The 17,598-nt window shown below is 32.9% G+C and overlaps 1 protein-coding gene across 10 annotated transcripts in view; it reads right to left on the reverse strand.

The window, feature by feature from the left end:
* The window catches only part of LOC108744586 (serine/threonine-protein kinase tricorner), a 115,550-nt gene that overhangs the window by 9,255 nt on the left and 88,697 nt on the right, over window positions 1–17,598 (reverse strand). For 4 of the 10 annotated variants that reach the window (XM_018480441.2, XM_018480443.2, XM_018480442.2 and 1 more), the window contains 4 exons: window positions 15,872–15,980; window positions 4,216–4,351; window positions 2,922–3,562; window positions 2,554–2,863 (listed from right to left, as the gene is read on the reverse strand). In XM_018480441.2, coding sequence (XP_018335943.1) covers window positions 2,554–2,863; window positions 2,922–3,562; window positions 4,216–4,351; window positions 15,872–15,938 — 1,154 coding nt within the window. In that variant the 5' untranslated portion in view covers window positions 15,939–15,980. Of the gene's footprint in view, window positions 1–2,553; window positions 2,864–2,921; window positions 3,563–4,215; window positions 4,352–12,057; window positions 12,402–15,871; window positions 15,981–17,598 lie in introns of those variants that run through there. The other 6 variants (XM_018480445.2, XM_018480439.2, XM_018480440.2 and 3 more) reach the window with 3 other exon arrangements.

Genomic DNA, 17,598 nt, shown 5'->3' on the forward strand with positions numbered 1-17,598 from the left:
AATGGCTATGTCCTGTAAAGTAATTTACTTAAGCACATAGGGTTTTATTTCGTATAAGTTATACACATTTTTCTGCATTAAACATATTTACATGTACAGTTTCGTGTTAGCAAAACCTTCTACAAAATACACTTTATTTTATTTTTAGCCATTATTATTTCAATAAATAACAACCTGCTGCAGTGTGTGAATTGTGTTTTATTTTCAAAAACGAAATCTACCTAATTTTGCACCAAACTGTCAATTATACAATCTATCGGTGCAACAGAAGTGCGTCGTTAGAGAGCTACCATTTTTATACAGCTTTAATAATTTCTTCAAATATATATAAGAAACAGGATTGATATGTTTTTCTAAGCAAACGTCAATTTACCCATTCTTTTACTAAAAACATTTTTTATGAACTACGAAAAATACTTTTTTGCTTTGCTTTAATGAGCTATCGATGTTAGAAAAATAATCTTTAACAGGGCATACTTCTACTATTTCAAATCTTTAAAAGGGATAATGTGACTGAATATTTGACAGTTTTTCTCTTGACGGAATCGATTACTCGAAGAGGTAATATAATTACAAATAACAACTAAAAACTTTTGTTAATTGATTAACGTTTTTCAAGAGTGTTCACAAACGTTCTATTTTTAATTTGTTATCAATTTAGATAATAAAAGTGGTAACGAAAATTTATTTTTGAGAAATTTCTAACATGAAATTTAATTATTATTATCACCGAAGATAAAAAAGGTAAAAAGTAAAAGTATAATGCATTTCTTAAAATAAAAATTCATTTAACAGTAAATTTACTCTGAAAACAAACACTAAAGGAATGAGATTTTTAAAAACTTAATTAGAATTTATCATTTATAAACACTCTTAAATAACACGGTTTGCTTTCTTTTCTAAGACTCGTCAATTACTCCATTCTCTTTGAACTTAACTTTTAAAAAATGTTAATATTTTTCAGAAGATAATATTAGAATAATTTAAAAGGTTTGGGTGTTAATAAGGTTTTTAGTGAACATTTTCTTTTGTACTAAACAGTCATGTAGGAAGGAAATTCTAAAAAATAAAAACTAAAACGGAAATGTTACATTTAAGGACGCACAAAAAGCTTTTTTTTTTCGACTACACTGGAAAATAAATCGAATTAATTATCCCTCGGGACGAAATCATTTTAAAATTGCTTTTCGCGCAAATCATACTAACCAAGGAAAAAGAAAAAAATGATGGTGGTTAAAGCTTATTTTAAAAATCTAATACAATACTCATTTTTTTTTCGATTTCTCTTATCATTTGATTCAACTAATTAATTGTTTTCTTGTTTTCTACTATTTCTTACGAAATTAACGAAAATTTAAAATCATCGAAAAAATCCTAATATAGAAAACTCTCACTAAAGTTTGCCAACTTCATAACAGAAACGAATTAACATAATATTATCTTATTAGTCTAAAAAAATGGGAAGAAAAACAGGGTAGGGAAATTGTTACCTTCTCCTTTACAACAAGGGAAAAGAAATATTCACAAGACACGCACGGCTTTTCGACACTAACAATAATAATAAAAAAAAAATATATTAAAAAACAAACGATGCCCACTGAAATTGTAGTAGCGAACATCCTGTATAGTGTACGAAAGAAAATAAAATTTTATTGTATTCACATTTTATATCGTTCAGTTTGTCGAAAAGTCGTGCGCTAATTCACAGCTCACGATATAATAATTAACAAATTAATTAATTGTTTTTGTCCTCATTATCATCATCGACTTATTCTTAGAAAATAATCGTTATAATAAATACACATTTAGCGAGGAAAAGAGAGGCAATGCGGATAAAACAAAAAATAATAATAATCTTCTAGGAGTACTATTTAGATATTGTATAAACACCATCCATTCTTGTTCTGGAAACAGAATGAGAGAAAACTTTAGTTCGAAAGAGAACGGTGTTGCTACAACACTAACCTCCTCTTCGGAGCCACACATGCAATATACACACATATTGTATTATAATTATTATTATATGTTGTTCTTTGTGTTATGTTTACTGCAGTAGAAAACTATAATCTTTGTTTGCTTACGGTCGGCTTTCAATTTATTATCATTTCTTTTGTGGTAATAATAATTATAGCAATNAATATATTATAATAATACTCTTAATTAATTTAGCACTATAGTATAGTGAATACACAGTATACAATAATATATGAGATGCCGGTCAATAACAGCAGACTGTAATACCGATATGCGCATGCGCGCCTTTCTATTCTCGTAGCATATCGCGTCACGAGACAAAACGTTGCAAAACGTGTCGTTTCATGGCCTTGAGACGTTACTCCCATCGAGCTCAAAGGAGTTTCACTTCAAAAACATTTAAATCATGAAACTTACTTTTTTCATATTGCATTATAAATTTAACGACCACCAAATAAATAAAATTTAAGCGGGAATAATTAATAATTACAAGCACTGCTTCAAGCTTGTAGACATTAATATTAGCTATAATTCATTGAAAGGGGTAGAAGTTATGGAATGCATGTGTATTTTACTGACCTTATAATAGTGTCTTTGGCCTCTTCTGAGATCGGTACTTCGGCTGGAAAGATGAGCGTGTCCCGCCAGTTCATCACCTTCCTATATGTGTCCTGAGGGTTCTCGGAGCAGAATGGCGGATAACCGATGAGCATTTCGTACATGATCACGCCCAGGGACCACCAGTCACACGCGGGACCGTAACCCGTCTGCAAGAACACCTCCGGTGCTATATAATCTGGCGTACCAACTGTACTATACGCCAACGCCCTCCGATTCTTCTTCCAACTCTCCGCCCTCCTCTTACTGTCCATCGGACTCGACGTTATTACTACAAAAGTTAAAATAAATATTAAAATAAAATGGCGATATACTTAACTGGTACTTACTAAAATCTGATGGCTTCGCTTGACTGAGATCTCGATAGAATTCGGTCCTATGGGACTTTTTAAGTCCTGTACATAGTCCGAAGTCGGACAATTTTAGATGTCCCTTAGCATCTAGAAGGAGGTTGTCAGGTTTGATGTCCCTATGAATGAATCCCAACTTGTGGATAGAATCAATTGCCAGGGCAGTTTCAGCAATGTAAAATTGTGTGCATTCCTCCGACAATGTGTCCTTTTTCATTAGAAGCGTCATCATGTCACCCCCAGGTAGGAATTCCATAATGAGATAGAGGTTGATGGGATCTTGGAAACTGTAGTACATCTTCACGACCCACTGGTGATCGGCCTCGACCAGGACGTCTCTTTCGGCACGAACGTGAGCCACTTGCTCCTTCTCCAGCATGTCCGCTTTGCGAAGAATCTTCATGGCATACACGTGACCCGTGTCCTTCTTTTGGACCAATCGCACTTCGCCAAAGGCACCCCTTCCTATAACCTTAAGCGGTTCGAAATCTTCGACTCCTAATCGTGACCTTTTAAGTCGAAGGAACTCCGTTTCTTTCTGTGCATGTTGCAAACGCTTTTCGTGACGTTGCTCTTCTGATAAACTTTCATCTTTAAGAGTTTCTTCTAATTTTGCTAACCTGACCAAAATAAAACAAATTATGCATAAGGGATGATGAGAGGGTAAATTTAGATTTAGAAAAACATTTCATAAATTGATACTTTTAAAAATATTACAAAAACCAACAATCGAATGTACAATAATAATAATACTGGCGACAATTTAAAGGGTAAGTAAAATGTCATCTTCCGGCAAATTTTTAAACTTTACAGGCCTTGCGGTAGATTTTTGCCCACATGACATCACTCGTGGGTAAAACTAATGAACACGATTATAATGCAGATGGATCCACTATTGAAATACTTTGATATGTAGATAATCTTATTTCGCATTGCCTTATAAAATTTGATGAAAAATCGAATAAATTAAACAATTACATATTTCCTTATTTAAACAAATATCTACATATAGAGGAGTAAAACATTTGAAATTTGGTTTCTCCTTAATTAAAAAAAAAAATAACGTGAATGACTTATGTTGTAAAAATTTTTATCGATTAAAAAGCATACGTATACTTATATAGGATAGTGTGTATGTATGTGTGTGTGTGTGCTGTAAAAGGAAAGTGATTTGCAATAAAAGATCAATGACTGTGTATTGTAGATACAATGAGGTTGTTATATACGATGGGATACGATATTAGATGACTAAGATAACGTATTTGCTTCTTACCTCTGCTTACGTTCAACGTGTTGCGCAATTAAATTGCTGTAATAATTTTCTAAGGTGACTTTTGCTTTCGTGGCTTTGTCCAGGGTGTGGACACTGAAACGGATGGTGTTCTCCGTGGCAGTCATGTCCAGGACCCCTGCAATTGTTAAAAAAGGATATTAAATTCAAATAAAATGCAATCAAAACAATAAGATTCTAAAATAAAATGTAAAAAATGTTTTTAACCGAAATTATAGTGGTACTTTTCGAACTTGAATTATTTTTAAATTAAGGCATGAACTTGAAAATTTTATTGATTTATTATACATGTAAGCCACCCAATATAGTGTCACGTGTAGGCAACCCAACGTATACAGTAACAAAGAAGATCAGACTTTCTAGACGTCACATTCTGGATCTTTCTAGAACAAGTCAAGACCCTATAAATTATTGTAGTGAGATTGGAACAGTGCGAGTTTTAGCGACGAGGCGAAGCAATGCTAAATAAAAAAAGCGAAGAAGTAAAAGTGTGTGATATACTAGTGAAATTGAAATTAATTAGTAATAGTGGTGTTAATTAGAGAGTAAATAATTAAATAAATTTAGTGATAATTTGAATACGCGACAATATGTATACTGATTATTTAAGATTATCTGTTAAAAAATGCCAACGTTTAAGATAATATAAATTAATTAAAAAAATATCGCTTAATATTAATCGTAATTTAATTAAATATAAAGATGTATCAATTTATTTAACATTATGAAGACAATGCACTTTTAAATATATGTTTCACTGTTTTATTTAATACATTAGTCTTTATTTTAATTTATTTAAAACGTTAACTGAACTAGAGGTACCTACCTAACAATATTTAATAATGCCACATTGTTTCAAAACTGATGCAATTATATATATAAAAAAAGTCTGAAGGTAACGTTATTCTGAGAGTTGCAGTGTTTATGGTGGAACTGTTGAGTTACCTGCTTTATTTGTGCTTATTATACATTTAAGTTAGTCGTAATTATACGAAAATACAATGAGTGATGCACGATGGATCTTCACTAAATTCTAATGATAGATGGATACGAAGGTGGGTAAATAAACAAACACCCTGTACGTTTACGCAGGACTATCTTCAATAGCGCTCTAATGTCAAACAAAGAGTAAGTTAAGCTATAAAACAGACGATACAAATGAAACCGGGTTAGGGCTGAGGGAATGGATCTAGGTCGCTAATGCGAATGTAGTGGGACAACTATACATATACGATGACGGGTCATTGTTATTTAATAATAGTTTACTTTGCTGGAACTAAATGTAAACAACGGTTCTTTCGATTTGCGTTAAACGGTAGTCAAACAGCTCGGTACGGTGCATAGCCTGAAAACAATCGCGAATGCAACTACATCGGAAATTGTAGTCGAATACACCGTATACAACAATGAACATAACACTATTAGTACCATTCGCTAGTGATAGGATGGCGATTGGCGTATAGATGCTGCAGAATTACCGCAAAAATAGGTATAGTTGGGGCGATCAATTCTGGCAAAGTCCGGAATAAATTATCTGTGAGAATGGACGTATTTTCTTTCTTGTTTCCACTTAGGATTGCAGCCATTTGTTGCGTTTTGAACACGCTCCCACGTTAAGTTAAGAAACACTTCATGCTTAGTATAGACAAAATGAAAAGGGATAACCGAATAATAGTAAGTGGTGCAGCGGCTAGAGGTTGCTTAGATACGCAAAAGATCAGGGTCGGCTTTATAATTGTCTGATTGGAATTATATCTTTAAACAGGTATCTTTGCTTTCCTAAATTCCTGAGAATGTTGAACTTTCTTTAAAGTACGATGCTGGCAATATCTTCAAATTCTGTTTGTTTGCATCTCTTTCTGTTAAACGTTAATTGGTGTGATGTTATTCCATTTTATTTATAAGTGTCCGCTGCAATTCCCACCTGACATCTCTTTTTTATGTTTGCGATATTCCCTACAACGTCTGTCGCGAGTAAAAGTAGGCGTTCTGTCAGCAACCGCTCTAGTTTAGTTAGTAAGTTGAAAGAAGAAATGACAATAAATGCGACAGTTTTGTTGCAGACTATGCCAATTTTGAACGTCTTAACTACATTTATATCTTTAGCGACATTTTACAAACGTTAAAACTAATACTAATAACAACTATGAGTGGTTCAACCCAATGAAATTTTTGAAATAAGGGTGTTATTATTTGCTAACATAAAGCCGAGAATTTAGATGGAATATAATTTAAATACATGCGGCAGCGTTAAAGGGAAAACCAGGGTTTAACACCCATTTTCAAGCAAATATGATACAGAAATGGTTACACGTAGAAGATGCGTAATAAAATGCAAAAAAAAATACTTAATTGAAATCAATCAAAATTAATAAATATTCAGAAACGTCGAATCAATTTTTTTTATTTCAATTTACTTTTTTTGAATAACACATAATTATTTTCTCATTCATTTGGGTTAAGAAAGTTTTAATAAATTGGGGTTTTTTAATGGGTGAGAGTGCTCACCATGAGTCAATCGGTGTCCGGTTGTTACGCCTAACTTCAAATAAAAAACATTAACTTGATAAATAGCAAAAGGTTTTTTGCATACATTCAATTTACCCGATTTCAAATTCAATTTGCTCTAATTTGGAATAAACTGATTTTTTCCGAATACTTCATATGTTACTGTTTCTAATAACACTTACAATGTTTATAATGGACTAATACTCACTGAAGATAGGTTCTCTTCAAAATTTTTTAGAAAATAATTAATATTATATATAAAAGAAATGAGTGTTGTCTGCACAGGGCAAAGTAGTATTACGTAGTTAGTATCAGCAATTTCTTATGCTAAAGTGTACGATGTGTTGCATATCTACTTACAAACAATTCCTTTAAATTTAATTTTTCAAACAATTTTTAACGCAAAGAAAGTGAATTTCGACCACTCCACGCAATGGTGCTAACAGTTTCGACCTCACAGTGACTGATAGGGAGGAAGAACTATTACTTATGTTAAAAACTATTTTATAATTGAACTTTTCATGGTTCAATTTATCTCGGATTTCTAATAAATCAAATACGATTTGTTTGTTAAAAAAGGAAATAATATCAACTATTTAATAATGAAATTAAAATTTGAGGCATGTCATAAAAAACTGATTTCACTGTTTTACAAAATCAAACACCGTAACACGAAATCGACACGATTTACGGAAAACAGGAAAAGGTTGGAGAACTGAATGCGACAGTTTGTTAGTTTAACTTCCGTTTTGCGGATTTACTTCGATGGCAAAAGAGAAAAATCAATATGAAACGCTCGCTATTTGGTAATTTACCAATTAAATTATCAATTCCTCGCTTCCAAGCAATTTCATTTGTAAATAAATCAAATCTTGGTGTTTTCAAATGCCACGAAAGTTTTATTGTTGTCATTGCACAAATGCAGGTGTTTCTTTGTCATAACTAGCAATTTACCATCGAAAAAATAACAACTTCACTTGTACAAACAGTCTCATCATAAGTTTGTAACAATTAAATAATAAAATATGAAATTTTTACATAAAAAAACATTCTATTCTACATTTCGGCTGCTATAAAATTGGAAAATTTGTAATCGCCTCAATTCATCGCTGTTTACAGTTGCTGACCAACTTTGTAAGAAAATAAAAATACGAAAGGATACTGACAAAACGCCAAAAGCAATTGTGGCTGGGCGAACGTTTGAAGTGAGTTCAATCTACTGTCCATAGTGATTAGGGTTGCCAACTCTCGAAAGGACCAACCCGGCAGACTTTAAAAAAAGTTGAGTAGGGGGGGGGGAGTTGAAAGAAAATTTCAATCATTTATCAATTTTTTAATTTATGTTTACTTTGGTTTCGAGCAGCATATAATAATGAACGGTTTTTTACCACAAAATTTACACAAAAAATCGAAGTTAATATTTGTAACTACGCTTTTACTAAAGAAATATTCATTCAGTTTCTTTCCTTGCTCCATACTTGTTCCATAATGCTGAATACGCGCTCGCAAGAAGCATTAGACACGGGAATGGAGAGAACAAACGTGACAATTTTTTTCAATTCACTACAGGGATTTCTGTCCTTCGATTTCGTAAAAAAAATACGGATGCATATAATTTTCGAAAAACCGGAGAAATTATTGCACCCCGGGAAGTTAACCATTATTACCGGAGTCTCTCGGGCAATCCGAGAGGGTTCGGAACCCTAATAGTGATGGTGTGATGCAACTAGGAGTGCTACGCTTTTACTAAAGAAATATTCATTCAGTTTCTTTCCTTGCTCCATACTTGTTCCATAATTTTCGAAAAACCGGAGAAATTATTGCACCCCGGGAAGTTAACCATTATTACCGGAGTCTCTCGGGCAATCCGAGAGGGTTCGGAACCCTAATAGTGATGGTGTGATGCAACTAGGAGTGCTAGTATATCAATAAGTACAACTTTGTGTAATAATCCAGTCAAAAAAGACAAAAATAAGTCATAACTTAGCCAAAATTCGCAGAGCTGAAAATTTTCAGATATTAAATACGTCATTATAAATAAAATGTCACGTCCCCTTCGATCGTACTTCTGCAAAAAATTTTATTAAAGGTCAGGTGTGCGTATTATGTAAAATATGAATTTTCTAATGATTAAAAATGCGATATCTCACGTATGGTGAGTCGTAAGTGAAAAAGTGACTGGACCATTTTTGTAGAAAATTGTATGATCTACAACTTTTGTCTGACCTGTTTTCATGATAAAACTTACCGTTTTCGAGAAAAATGGAAAAACCTTAATTTTGCACTTTTGACCTTGATGAAATTTTTTGCAGAAGTACGACCGAAGGGGACATTTTATTTATAATGACATATTTAACGTCTCTGCCAATTTTCAGCCCTATGCGAATTTTGGCTAAGTGAAATGTCTATTTTGACTGGACTATAAAGTTGGATTTTCTTTACCAATACATGTACGGTGGAAGGTGGAAGTATGGCTTTAGACGATCTGGATGATCGCGGTGCAACTAATATTTTTTAACCAAACTTTAAGGGTAGATGTACACTAATATGTCAAGTTTGGGCCCAAGCAATTTTTATGCCAACGGCTAAGAGGGCCCCTAGAGGGGCTATCAAACTTTTTGATAATTTTCGACACCGACAATATTGAAATGTTTGAAAATAAAGACCAAATAACCCAAAAAATATTTGCAATAATCGGTCACTTCCGGTTATACCAGAAGTCAACATCAACTAGCTTATTTTAAATGGAATACTACATTTTTTATGACATTTTCACATTCGACGAACCTTTTTAAATCGACATTGATTAAACAACTCTATCTGGAAAATTACTAATTTTTCTGAAAATTGCATATTGGGTGATCAGCTTCCTTATAAAACTTCGATCACGCTTAAGTTGTTTTTTTTTTTCAAATGGAACACCCTGTACATTGTATCATCAGTGAAGGCAAAATTGAATTCCTAATGATGTAAGGATTTCGTATACGTACCTATCTGTAGGTAATAGTTTTTGAGTTTTTAAAACGTTTATCCTGTGCACATACACATGTACAATACGTTGTATCTCGTATTTAACAACTGCTGTCATTCATTATTGTTAATCAGTCAACAACGTTGTTGATGCAACGTATATATTGTTATGCACGTAATATTTATTCACGTTATCAACAAGAAAATGAACTTGATAAAAAAAAACACTGTTTCCTTAAATGCTATCAGGGTCAAATAAAGTGACCCAAATGACCCGTACGTATACAAAACGATTAATTTTTTACTGTTTTACCAAATATAATGTACATTTGTATCATAAATAATAGATTTCGAAACCACTTTATTGTTTAAAATAATTGGAAGTGGTCTGTATTCTGTCGAAACTGCCAGACGCGGATCGCGATTTGGATCTTTTTGGATCTCATCAGCGCGTCTCAGGCAGCTCCGACAGAACACAGACCAACTTTTACCTGCTGTCTTAACAGTACGTCTTAGAAAATACTACAAATGGCGCAGTATTGTGATTACTAGGCACTTATTAGTGCTAACGTAAGTAAAGATGTAAACTGTAAAACAAAGGTTGGCTAAACGCGCTTTTTAGAAAGCTTTTACCGCAAGAAAATGCCATTTTCCCAATTCAAAACCGCAAAGAACCTTAATAAATTAAAATTATTTCTGCGCAACAGTAATAATTAAAATTATGTAGGCATTACGTTTTATGTAACAGCAAAAACTGCAAAAAAGAATGAATTTAAAACGCTTATTTACGAATGAATGACAATACTTTTTGTTTTATTATAAACAAACTAAAAATAATAATAAGGATGGCGTAAAATTTAAAATTCTGTCTATACCTACCATTAATCGAAAAAATAACACGAATGTATAATTATTTACACACTTGCATGACATCATGGACTTTTAACATTTGGAAGTGTATTTAAATAAGAGGTGCGTAAGCCACACACAATAACATCATTTATTGTCATTCGACCGTACATATAGGTAATACTTTAAACTTTAAATATACAAACGGAATAATTTTGAACAAAGTTCTAAAATGTTTGATTTTATTTTTACTAGGTACAATTTTTCCACACTGACCCCAAAAACTAAGCACGTCCAAATTTACTTTTAATCTATAAATAACGAACTTCAGCAGGTATTTCCTATTATTCTTCACACGTACAAAGCGGAATTCATTCACGATTTTAATTAAAACATAATACGTGTATACATACACATACGTATTATTATGTATAAAAAGTGTTTAAAACGGCATATAAATATTAAGGTCTATTTAAAAGTATGACAAAATGTTAGTTTAAGGATGATAACTTTGCTGTTCCTAGCAATTTTACAGCCCACCTATATTTTAGTCAATTAATGAAGGTTTTCTACGCATATTTGGCGCAAGATTAATTATATAATTACATCAACATTCAAGTGTGTTCTTACCACCCACTTGTTATGTTATCATCTAAAAATAACGTGCTTTTAAAAACAACACATACTCTAATTAAGTACCACTTGTCTTAAAAAGACAAAGACTGGACTAGACCAAAATTTTCATATCACACATTTCTAAACTTTCCAACTATTTTCAAATATTATAATAAAAAAATTTGAATTATTGTCATTGTATGTATAATAATAATATTAAAGAATGTACATACCTACTATAGTTATCTAAATTGAAACACCTTGTATATTCATATCCGTTTTTTTTTTTTAACCAGAAGGATACATCTGTTGGGACGTATCACCCTGTACATGGCCACACATTATTGAGAAAACAGACAAATGTTTAATTCAAGTGAAAAATTAAAATTGTAAATGCATATCCAGTTAAATCGATTTTGAAAATCATTTCCATAACGAGTAAATCAAGGTAAAAAATTAATCTTGCCATTCGCCAAGGTTCACATAGAATGAATAAAATTCGATAACTTTGTTTACATATTTATTATAACGCCTATGTAAAATAAATTCATATTTTAAAACATATTGATAATGTCACACGGTAACACGGTACATATTGCAGCATAGTTATTAAATAAATATGTTTATGTTGTACCTATATGTTTATTTAACGTGATTACTAGTTTCCATATTGCTTAAATTTTTCACTTTTGTAAGTAAAACGTTAATATGCAAAGTAGAGTATTTTCCAAGTACCTAACTACGATAAGTTCAATAAGTTTTCACATTGTCGAAAAAAAGGCTCAATTATAAATATATCTACAGCTTAAACCGGTAATTTTTTTGTAATGAACTTGAGTTTGTCAAATAAAACGTAAAAGAAAATTTTCTCATTTTCCTTACCACAGAGACGATTCTTGGCATAATAATGACAGCTATTACGCTAATTACAGAATGTCAACAAACGCACTGAAAAAACACAATCGTCGTACCTATTGACAGTTAACAACAAAGTAAATTAAGAGATAACAGTCGAATAACAATGCACTCACGCAACTGTTACTTTTCACTAATCAGCTGCGAGTACAATTGTTTACAACAATGATTGTAGGTAGGTATTGCCGGTGAGAAGAAACAAAAGTAACTGTATTGTTGCTACGGCACTACGAACGATCCTATTGGTTTATTGCCGATGTAACAATGGACAACTACAGTATACTACGCTGTCACTTTCTCGACCGACTAAAACTAACTGACTGGCGACGTTGTCGGTCGTTGTACATGTTCATCATCAGATTTTGCGGTTTCCTTGTGCTCGGTTCGCGTGAATCAGCTGAAACACGGTAGAATTGTCCACGATTTTCCGTGTTGTGTTCAATTGCCTACTGAGAATTGGTTGTGGGAGTTCAAAGAATGAATGATTTCTTTTTGGGCAGAAATAAACTCCACGCAAATAAACATTTTCCATAAGAAATTTTTCATTACATTTAGTCACACGTTTACTAAATATTTAAATTTTACGTTTTGCTGCTTCTAAATAGTATTTTGGTTACTTTCGATCAGGGCCAGTTTAAAAATGAAAAATGAGTAGTACGTAATAGTTTTGTAGGGGAGATCATGGGCTAAAATACATAAGTAATAATTTCTGCTGCATACCAAGTTCTACCCCTTAAAAAAATATCAATTCTAATTACGGATATGCTACACAGCCTAGGTGGTGTGAGGGGGGGGGGGGTAAAACCATTCAATTGAGTGATGTAAATATAATATATGTATATAACTTTAAATGAAATGCAGGTAAATTGGTAAATACATACTGTTACATATATTATCTACATGAGTTGAATAAAAACTATTTTTGTTTGGTTTGGTAGAAGATGCTGGGTTCAGTTGTAGACCATATGCTCATGGTGATCAATACGTTTTCGAAACCTTCAAACATGCATTTCGATCACATTGGATCTCCTCAGCACGCCATACAGTTTCAACAGAATAGAAGCTAACTCTGCTTGTTGCCTTTAGACAGCGTTTTATGAATTATTACAAACATCGTAGTGTACGCCATCTGTGGAAAATTGTTACAAAGAATATCGACTTGTCGAATTGACACGTACAGTTAGTTACTACTGACGGGACTATCTACGAGGTGCTGACGAGATTTAATGAGAGTGAAATCGCGATCCATGTCTGGCAGTTTCGATATTCTTATTGACCTTGTAGAACATTTTTGAAAACCACAAAATATAGCAATTTTCTATAGATGATGTTCACTACTACGCTATTTTTAAGTAATTTAGACTATTTTTAGTTTAGAAGTAGCAAGTTAGGCAGAAAGGCAAGGCATAATCCCAATTAATATTATATATAAATACGAATGTGACTTTGATTGTTTGTTTGCTACCATTTCATGCCTTAACTACTCAACCAATCATCATGAAACTATGTATACACATTGTCAGGGGTACAGAAAAGGACATAAGGTGCCTTTTCTTCACAAAAAAAAACACTGTTTCCGAGGGATAGAAAAAATTAGTTTTACAACTCATTTCAAACTGTTAGAGATGTGACCTTGTAAGCAGAATGAGTACATTAACACACACCAGACGTGAGCAAGACAGGGATAGTTTAATTTTTGTCTTTTAAATATGAAAACAAATAAAAAAAAATCAACGCAAGCGAAGCAGTTAGGGGCGGATTGCGGCAAAAATGTTTATTATCAATATGTATCAACCCCCATCTATAATTAACGTTCATTCAACGTGCGGGTGTGGACTCTCATCGGAAGTCCATCCACAATTTTATTTAAATTTACTTTTACAAATGCGTATCAATGATCCCACGAGTTTTTACTTAAGAAACATCCTAAAAGCCACAAAAATTGTAAGAAATAAAACGCAACTAGGTACTCGCTGTGACGTAGATACGTATATTACCTGCCTTTTCAATCTCTTTCCAAGAAGACTGAACTTCTGTTCTGTATGCATACAGTCAGCTGAAAACCTTGAACCGTTTTTCGCAACATAAACGGTACCGACAAGGCTTCTTTTACCTTTCGAACACACCAATTATTTATACAATGCGGCATCTAACACCTGGGACTAAGTGTCGTTAACTTGCCCAGTAACATTTAGAATTATCTAGTTCCTATCTAAAAATGAAAACAAAATATTTCTTCCGAGGAATTAGTTGTCAGTTAGAAAACTAACAGCCATACCTATCATGATGCGTGCAGCAAAAGGAGAAAAAACTAAATTCAAACAAAAAAACTTTAATTAAAATGGACACAATTCGCAGGCTCATTTTAAATTAAAAATCTCTTGTGTAACGTAAAAAAGACACTACTTGAGACTTGACCCAGATCAAGAGTACACGAGAAAACTTACAAGAATAACAAAGAAGAGAAGAAAAAAAGCAAAGCTACTAAAACTGTTTATCTTGAGCACCTCACTCCTTAATGACCACAGATGTCAAGCGTTAAAAGTAGATGCAAAAACCGCTACGAGAGGAAAATCAACCAACAGCTACATATACGCATACCTAACACAATCACTACTACGTATTTATTTACAGAAAAGTAATCTGTAGAAAGACCAGGGTTAACTAAACAAACAGGTTACATAGGTTAGGTTATGCTAGGTTAAGATATGCCTCATCATCATAACCTTATGAACTTTCATCATCGTAAGGGCTTCAGTCCTAAGACTAGTTGGACACCCACTTCCACTCTTTCTTATCATGAGCTAATCTTCACATTTCCCCAAAACTAGAACAACTCACATCCTTAACTATTTGCGAACAGTAATTTAATCTAAGTTTCTGCTTTTAATATGTCCCTGACTTGACCTTCATGCCTCAGAAGGTATCTACCAACCTATCTCGTCTATTTATTGACTTCCATAGAGTTCTCTGTTTTCCTATTCTTTCTAATACCTCTTCATTTCTAATCTTCCCTGTCTACGGTATCGTCATCATTCACCTGATGTAACACCACATTTCGAACACTTCTAACCTTTTCCTTTCCTCCGCGTCCACCGTCCATGTTTCGCACCCGTACGAATTTCTAAATTAACCATTCGCGAACATAAAAGTGACTTCTTTTTATTGAAGGCGACTCGAACCTGCACTATCTTCTGCGTTATATCCCTATTACTACTTCCTAGATACCTAAAATCAGCCACTTCTTCTAATTTTTCGTCTCCTATCTTTATATTCGCTCTTTCCCTACTTTTCTTCTCTTACATACCAGTATTTTTGTTTTACTTTTATTTATTTTCATACAATACTGTCTTATCAATACCGCTTCTTCTTCTGCTAATAATGCTATAAATATACGCCTATTTAAATTAATTTTTTTATAAATATCGCACCTGACTGAATATTGAAACATTAGAATCAAAGTAATCTTGTTAGTTCACATTTTGGAATGAAAATCTGTTAGTGCACAAATGATATGTATATTGGTAAAGTACCAACATTTCTCATGATGGACTTAAAAGTAATGCAAGAAGTTGCTGCCATTGAATGTTCAAAACTTTAGAATTGTGATTTTGTTGATTTACAAAGTTAAAGAATGTTGATAATGATTAAGCAATGTGCAATAGTCTCTAAAATACAACGACGCTTGAAGAAATTTATAACAAGGGAGAAGTTTTCTAGGGTAGAAATGTTTGCACGAATTTGAAGTATGTACATACACTAATCGTAAAAACATGAGTACCTACTATCATCCGCCATTGTGGTTCCAGGCTGTAGATATGGATGTACAGTTTGTTGGTCCTGGCCATGGATAACAGCTGTCGGCTGACCCACTAGGGATGCAGATATATCTATTTATATCAGAAAATAAAAATTGATTCGCGCATCAACGGGTCTGTATAAGTTTATAATCGCAAAAAAAAAAATTTATTTACGATTTTCGGATTTTTTTCTGGATCTGAAACTATTTCTTAATAGTTTTCGAGTTTCGAACAAGTGCAAGTCGGAGTCGCGCACCAAACGTTTTGTGGTGTAACTACAAATTTACGGATTATTCCCTTTATTTGTGCTACAATACTATTGGAGTTCATCAACAAAAATGAACCTGTTCTGTTTATTTAATAGACTAAATTTATATCCGATTCATAACGAATGTTTAGACTAACCTCTTGAAATTCGAACGTGACAAAATCGCAAAATGTAGACAAGAAATGCATTAGTTAGTTAAAACTGACAGACCGTCTATTAGGTCGTTTTTAAAACTTAAAATAAAATTACTCCGACTCTATTAAGTTGCGTTTTAGAAAATACCACAAATGGCGCGGTAAACGCCATCTGTAGTACGATGCTACATTTTAGGATTACGTATGCTTCAGCAAGGTCCATTTAAATATATGGATATCTACTTGCTGAAACGAATCCCGGCGTAGCTAACCTCAACGTGATAGGCACGTTACCATAATCGAATAAAATAATTCGAAGTGGTCTGTATTCTGTCGAAATTGCCAGACGCGGATCGCGATTTCATCTTTTAGGATCTCATCAGCGCGTCGCAGACAGCTCTGACAGAACACTGACCAACTTTTACCTGCTGTCTTAACAGTGAAAATACCACAAATGGCGTGGTAAACGCCATCTGTAGTAGAATTATTTTATTCTATTAAGTTGTTTTATTTATCATCTGAAAATAAGAACTCTTCCAATAAATACATTGTTTCTTGTCCAATTTCAAGATTCTAACTCAACGAGAAGTACCCTAAAGGTTTAGATTCCCTTGCCAAAATAAGCGGCAGTATCTTTTGATTTTATTTGATATTAACTTAACTAGATAACTCCACGCGTTGCTGAGACAAACAAACGGACAGACGGAGAACAAAATGACCGTACAAGGTTTCTTTTTTCATTTTGAGGTATAGAACCCTAACAATAAATAAATCAATAAATAATGGACCCATTATTGCAACAAAATGTGCACCATTAGAAATTCCAGTAACTATGTTATTTTTTTTTTATTATAAGCCTCATATACATATATCTGTATTAATTTACGTGTGAAGTAATGTACGAATGAGAAAATGTAATTATATATGTGCGAACATTCGAGTTTTTGATTTCTTTTTCTTTTTTTTTCCTAATTGATATTAGTTACACTCGACAAATTCGTTGATCAGGATGTTTATGAAAGGTAATGTACACTTGACATTTAATAAGATCGTAAAAAACACATCGAATAAAAAGTATCGTTTTACTAAAGTTCAGGCTTGTGAACTTGAAGCATTATATTACTGGAAACGTTTAACATTACACTTAAAACCTAAAATACATACAGGTACAATCGCCAATAATTAAAGTGTTTTTAAAGAATTAAGTATTCATTAAATGACGTTTGTAAAACCATTTTAATCGTAAGTACCTACATACATACATACATTCTTCTATTTATTACAGTACAATAGTTATTTGGTAACA

This window comes from Agrilus planipennis, unplaced genomic scaffold (assembly GCF_000699045.2).
Source record: "Agrilus planipennis isolate EAB-ADULT unplaced genomic scaffold, Apla_2.0 scaffold47, whole genome shotgun sequence".
NCBI lineage: Eukaryota > Metazoa > Arthropoda > Insecta > Coleoptera > Buprestidae > Agrilus > Agrilus planipennis.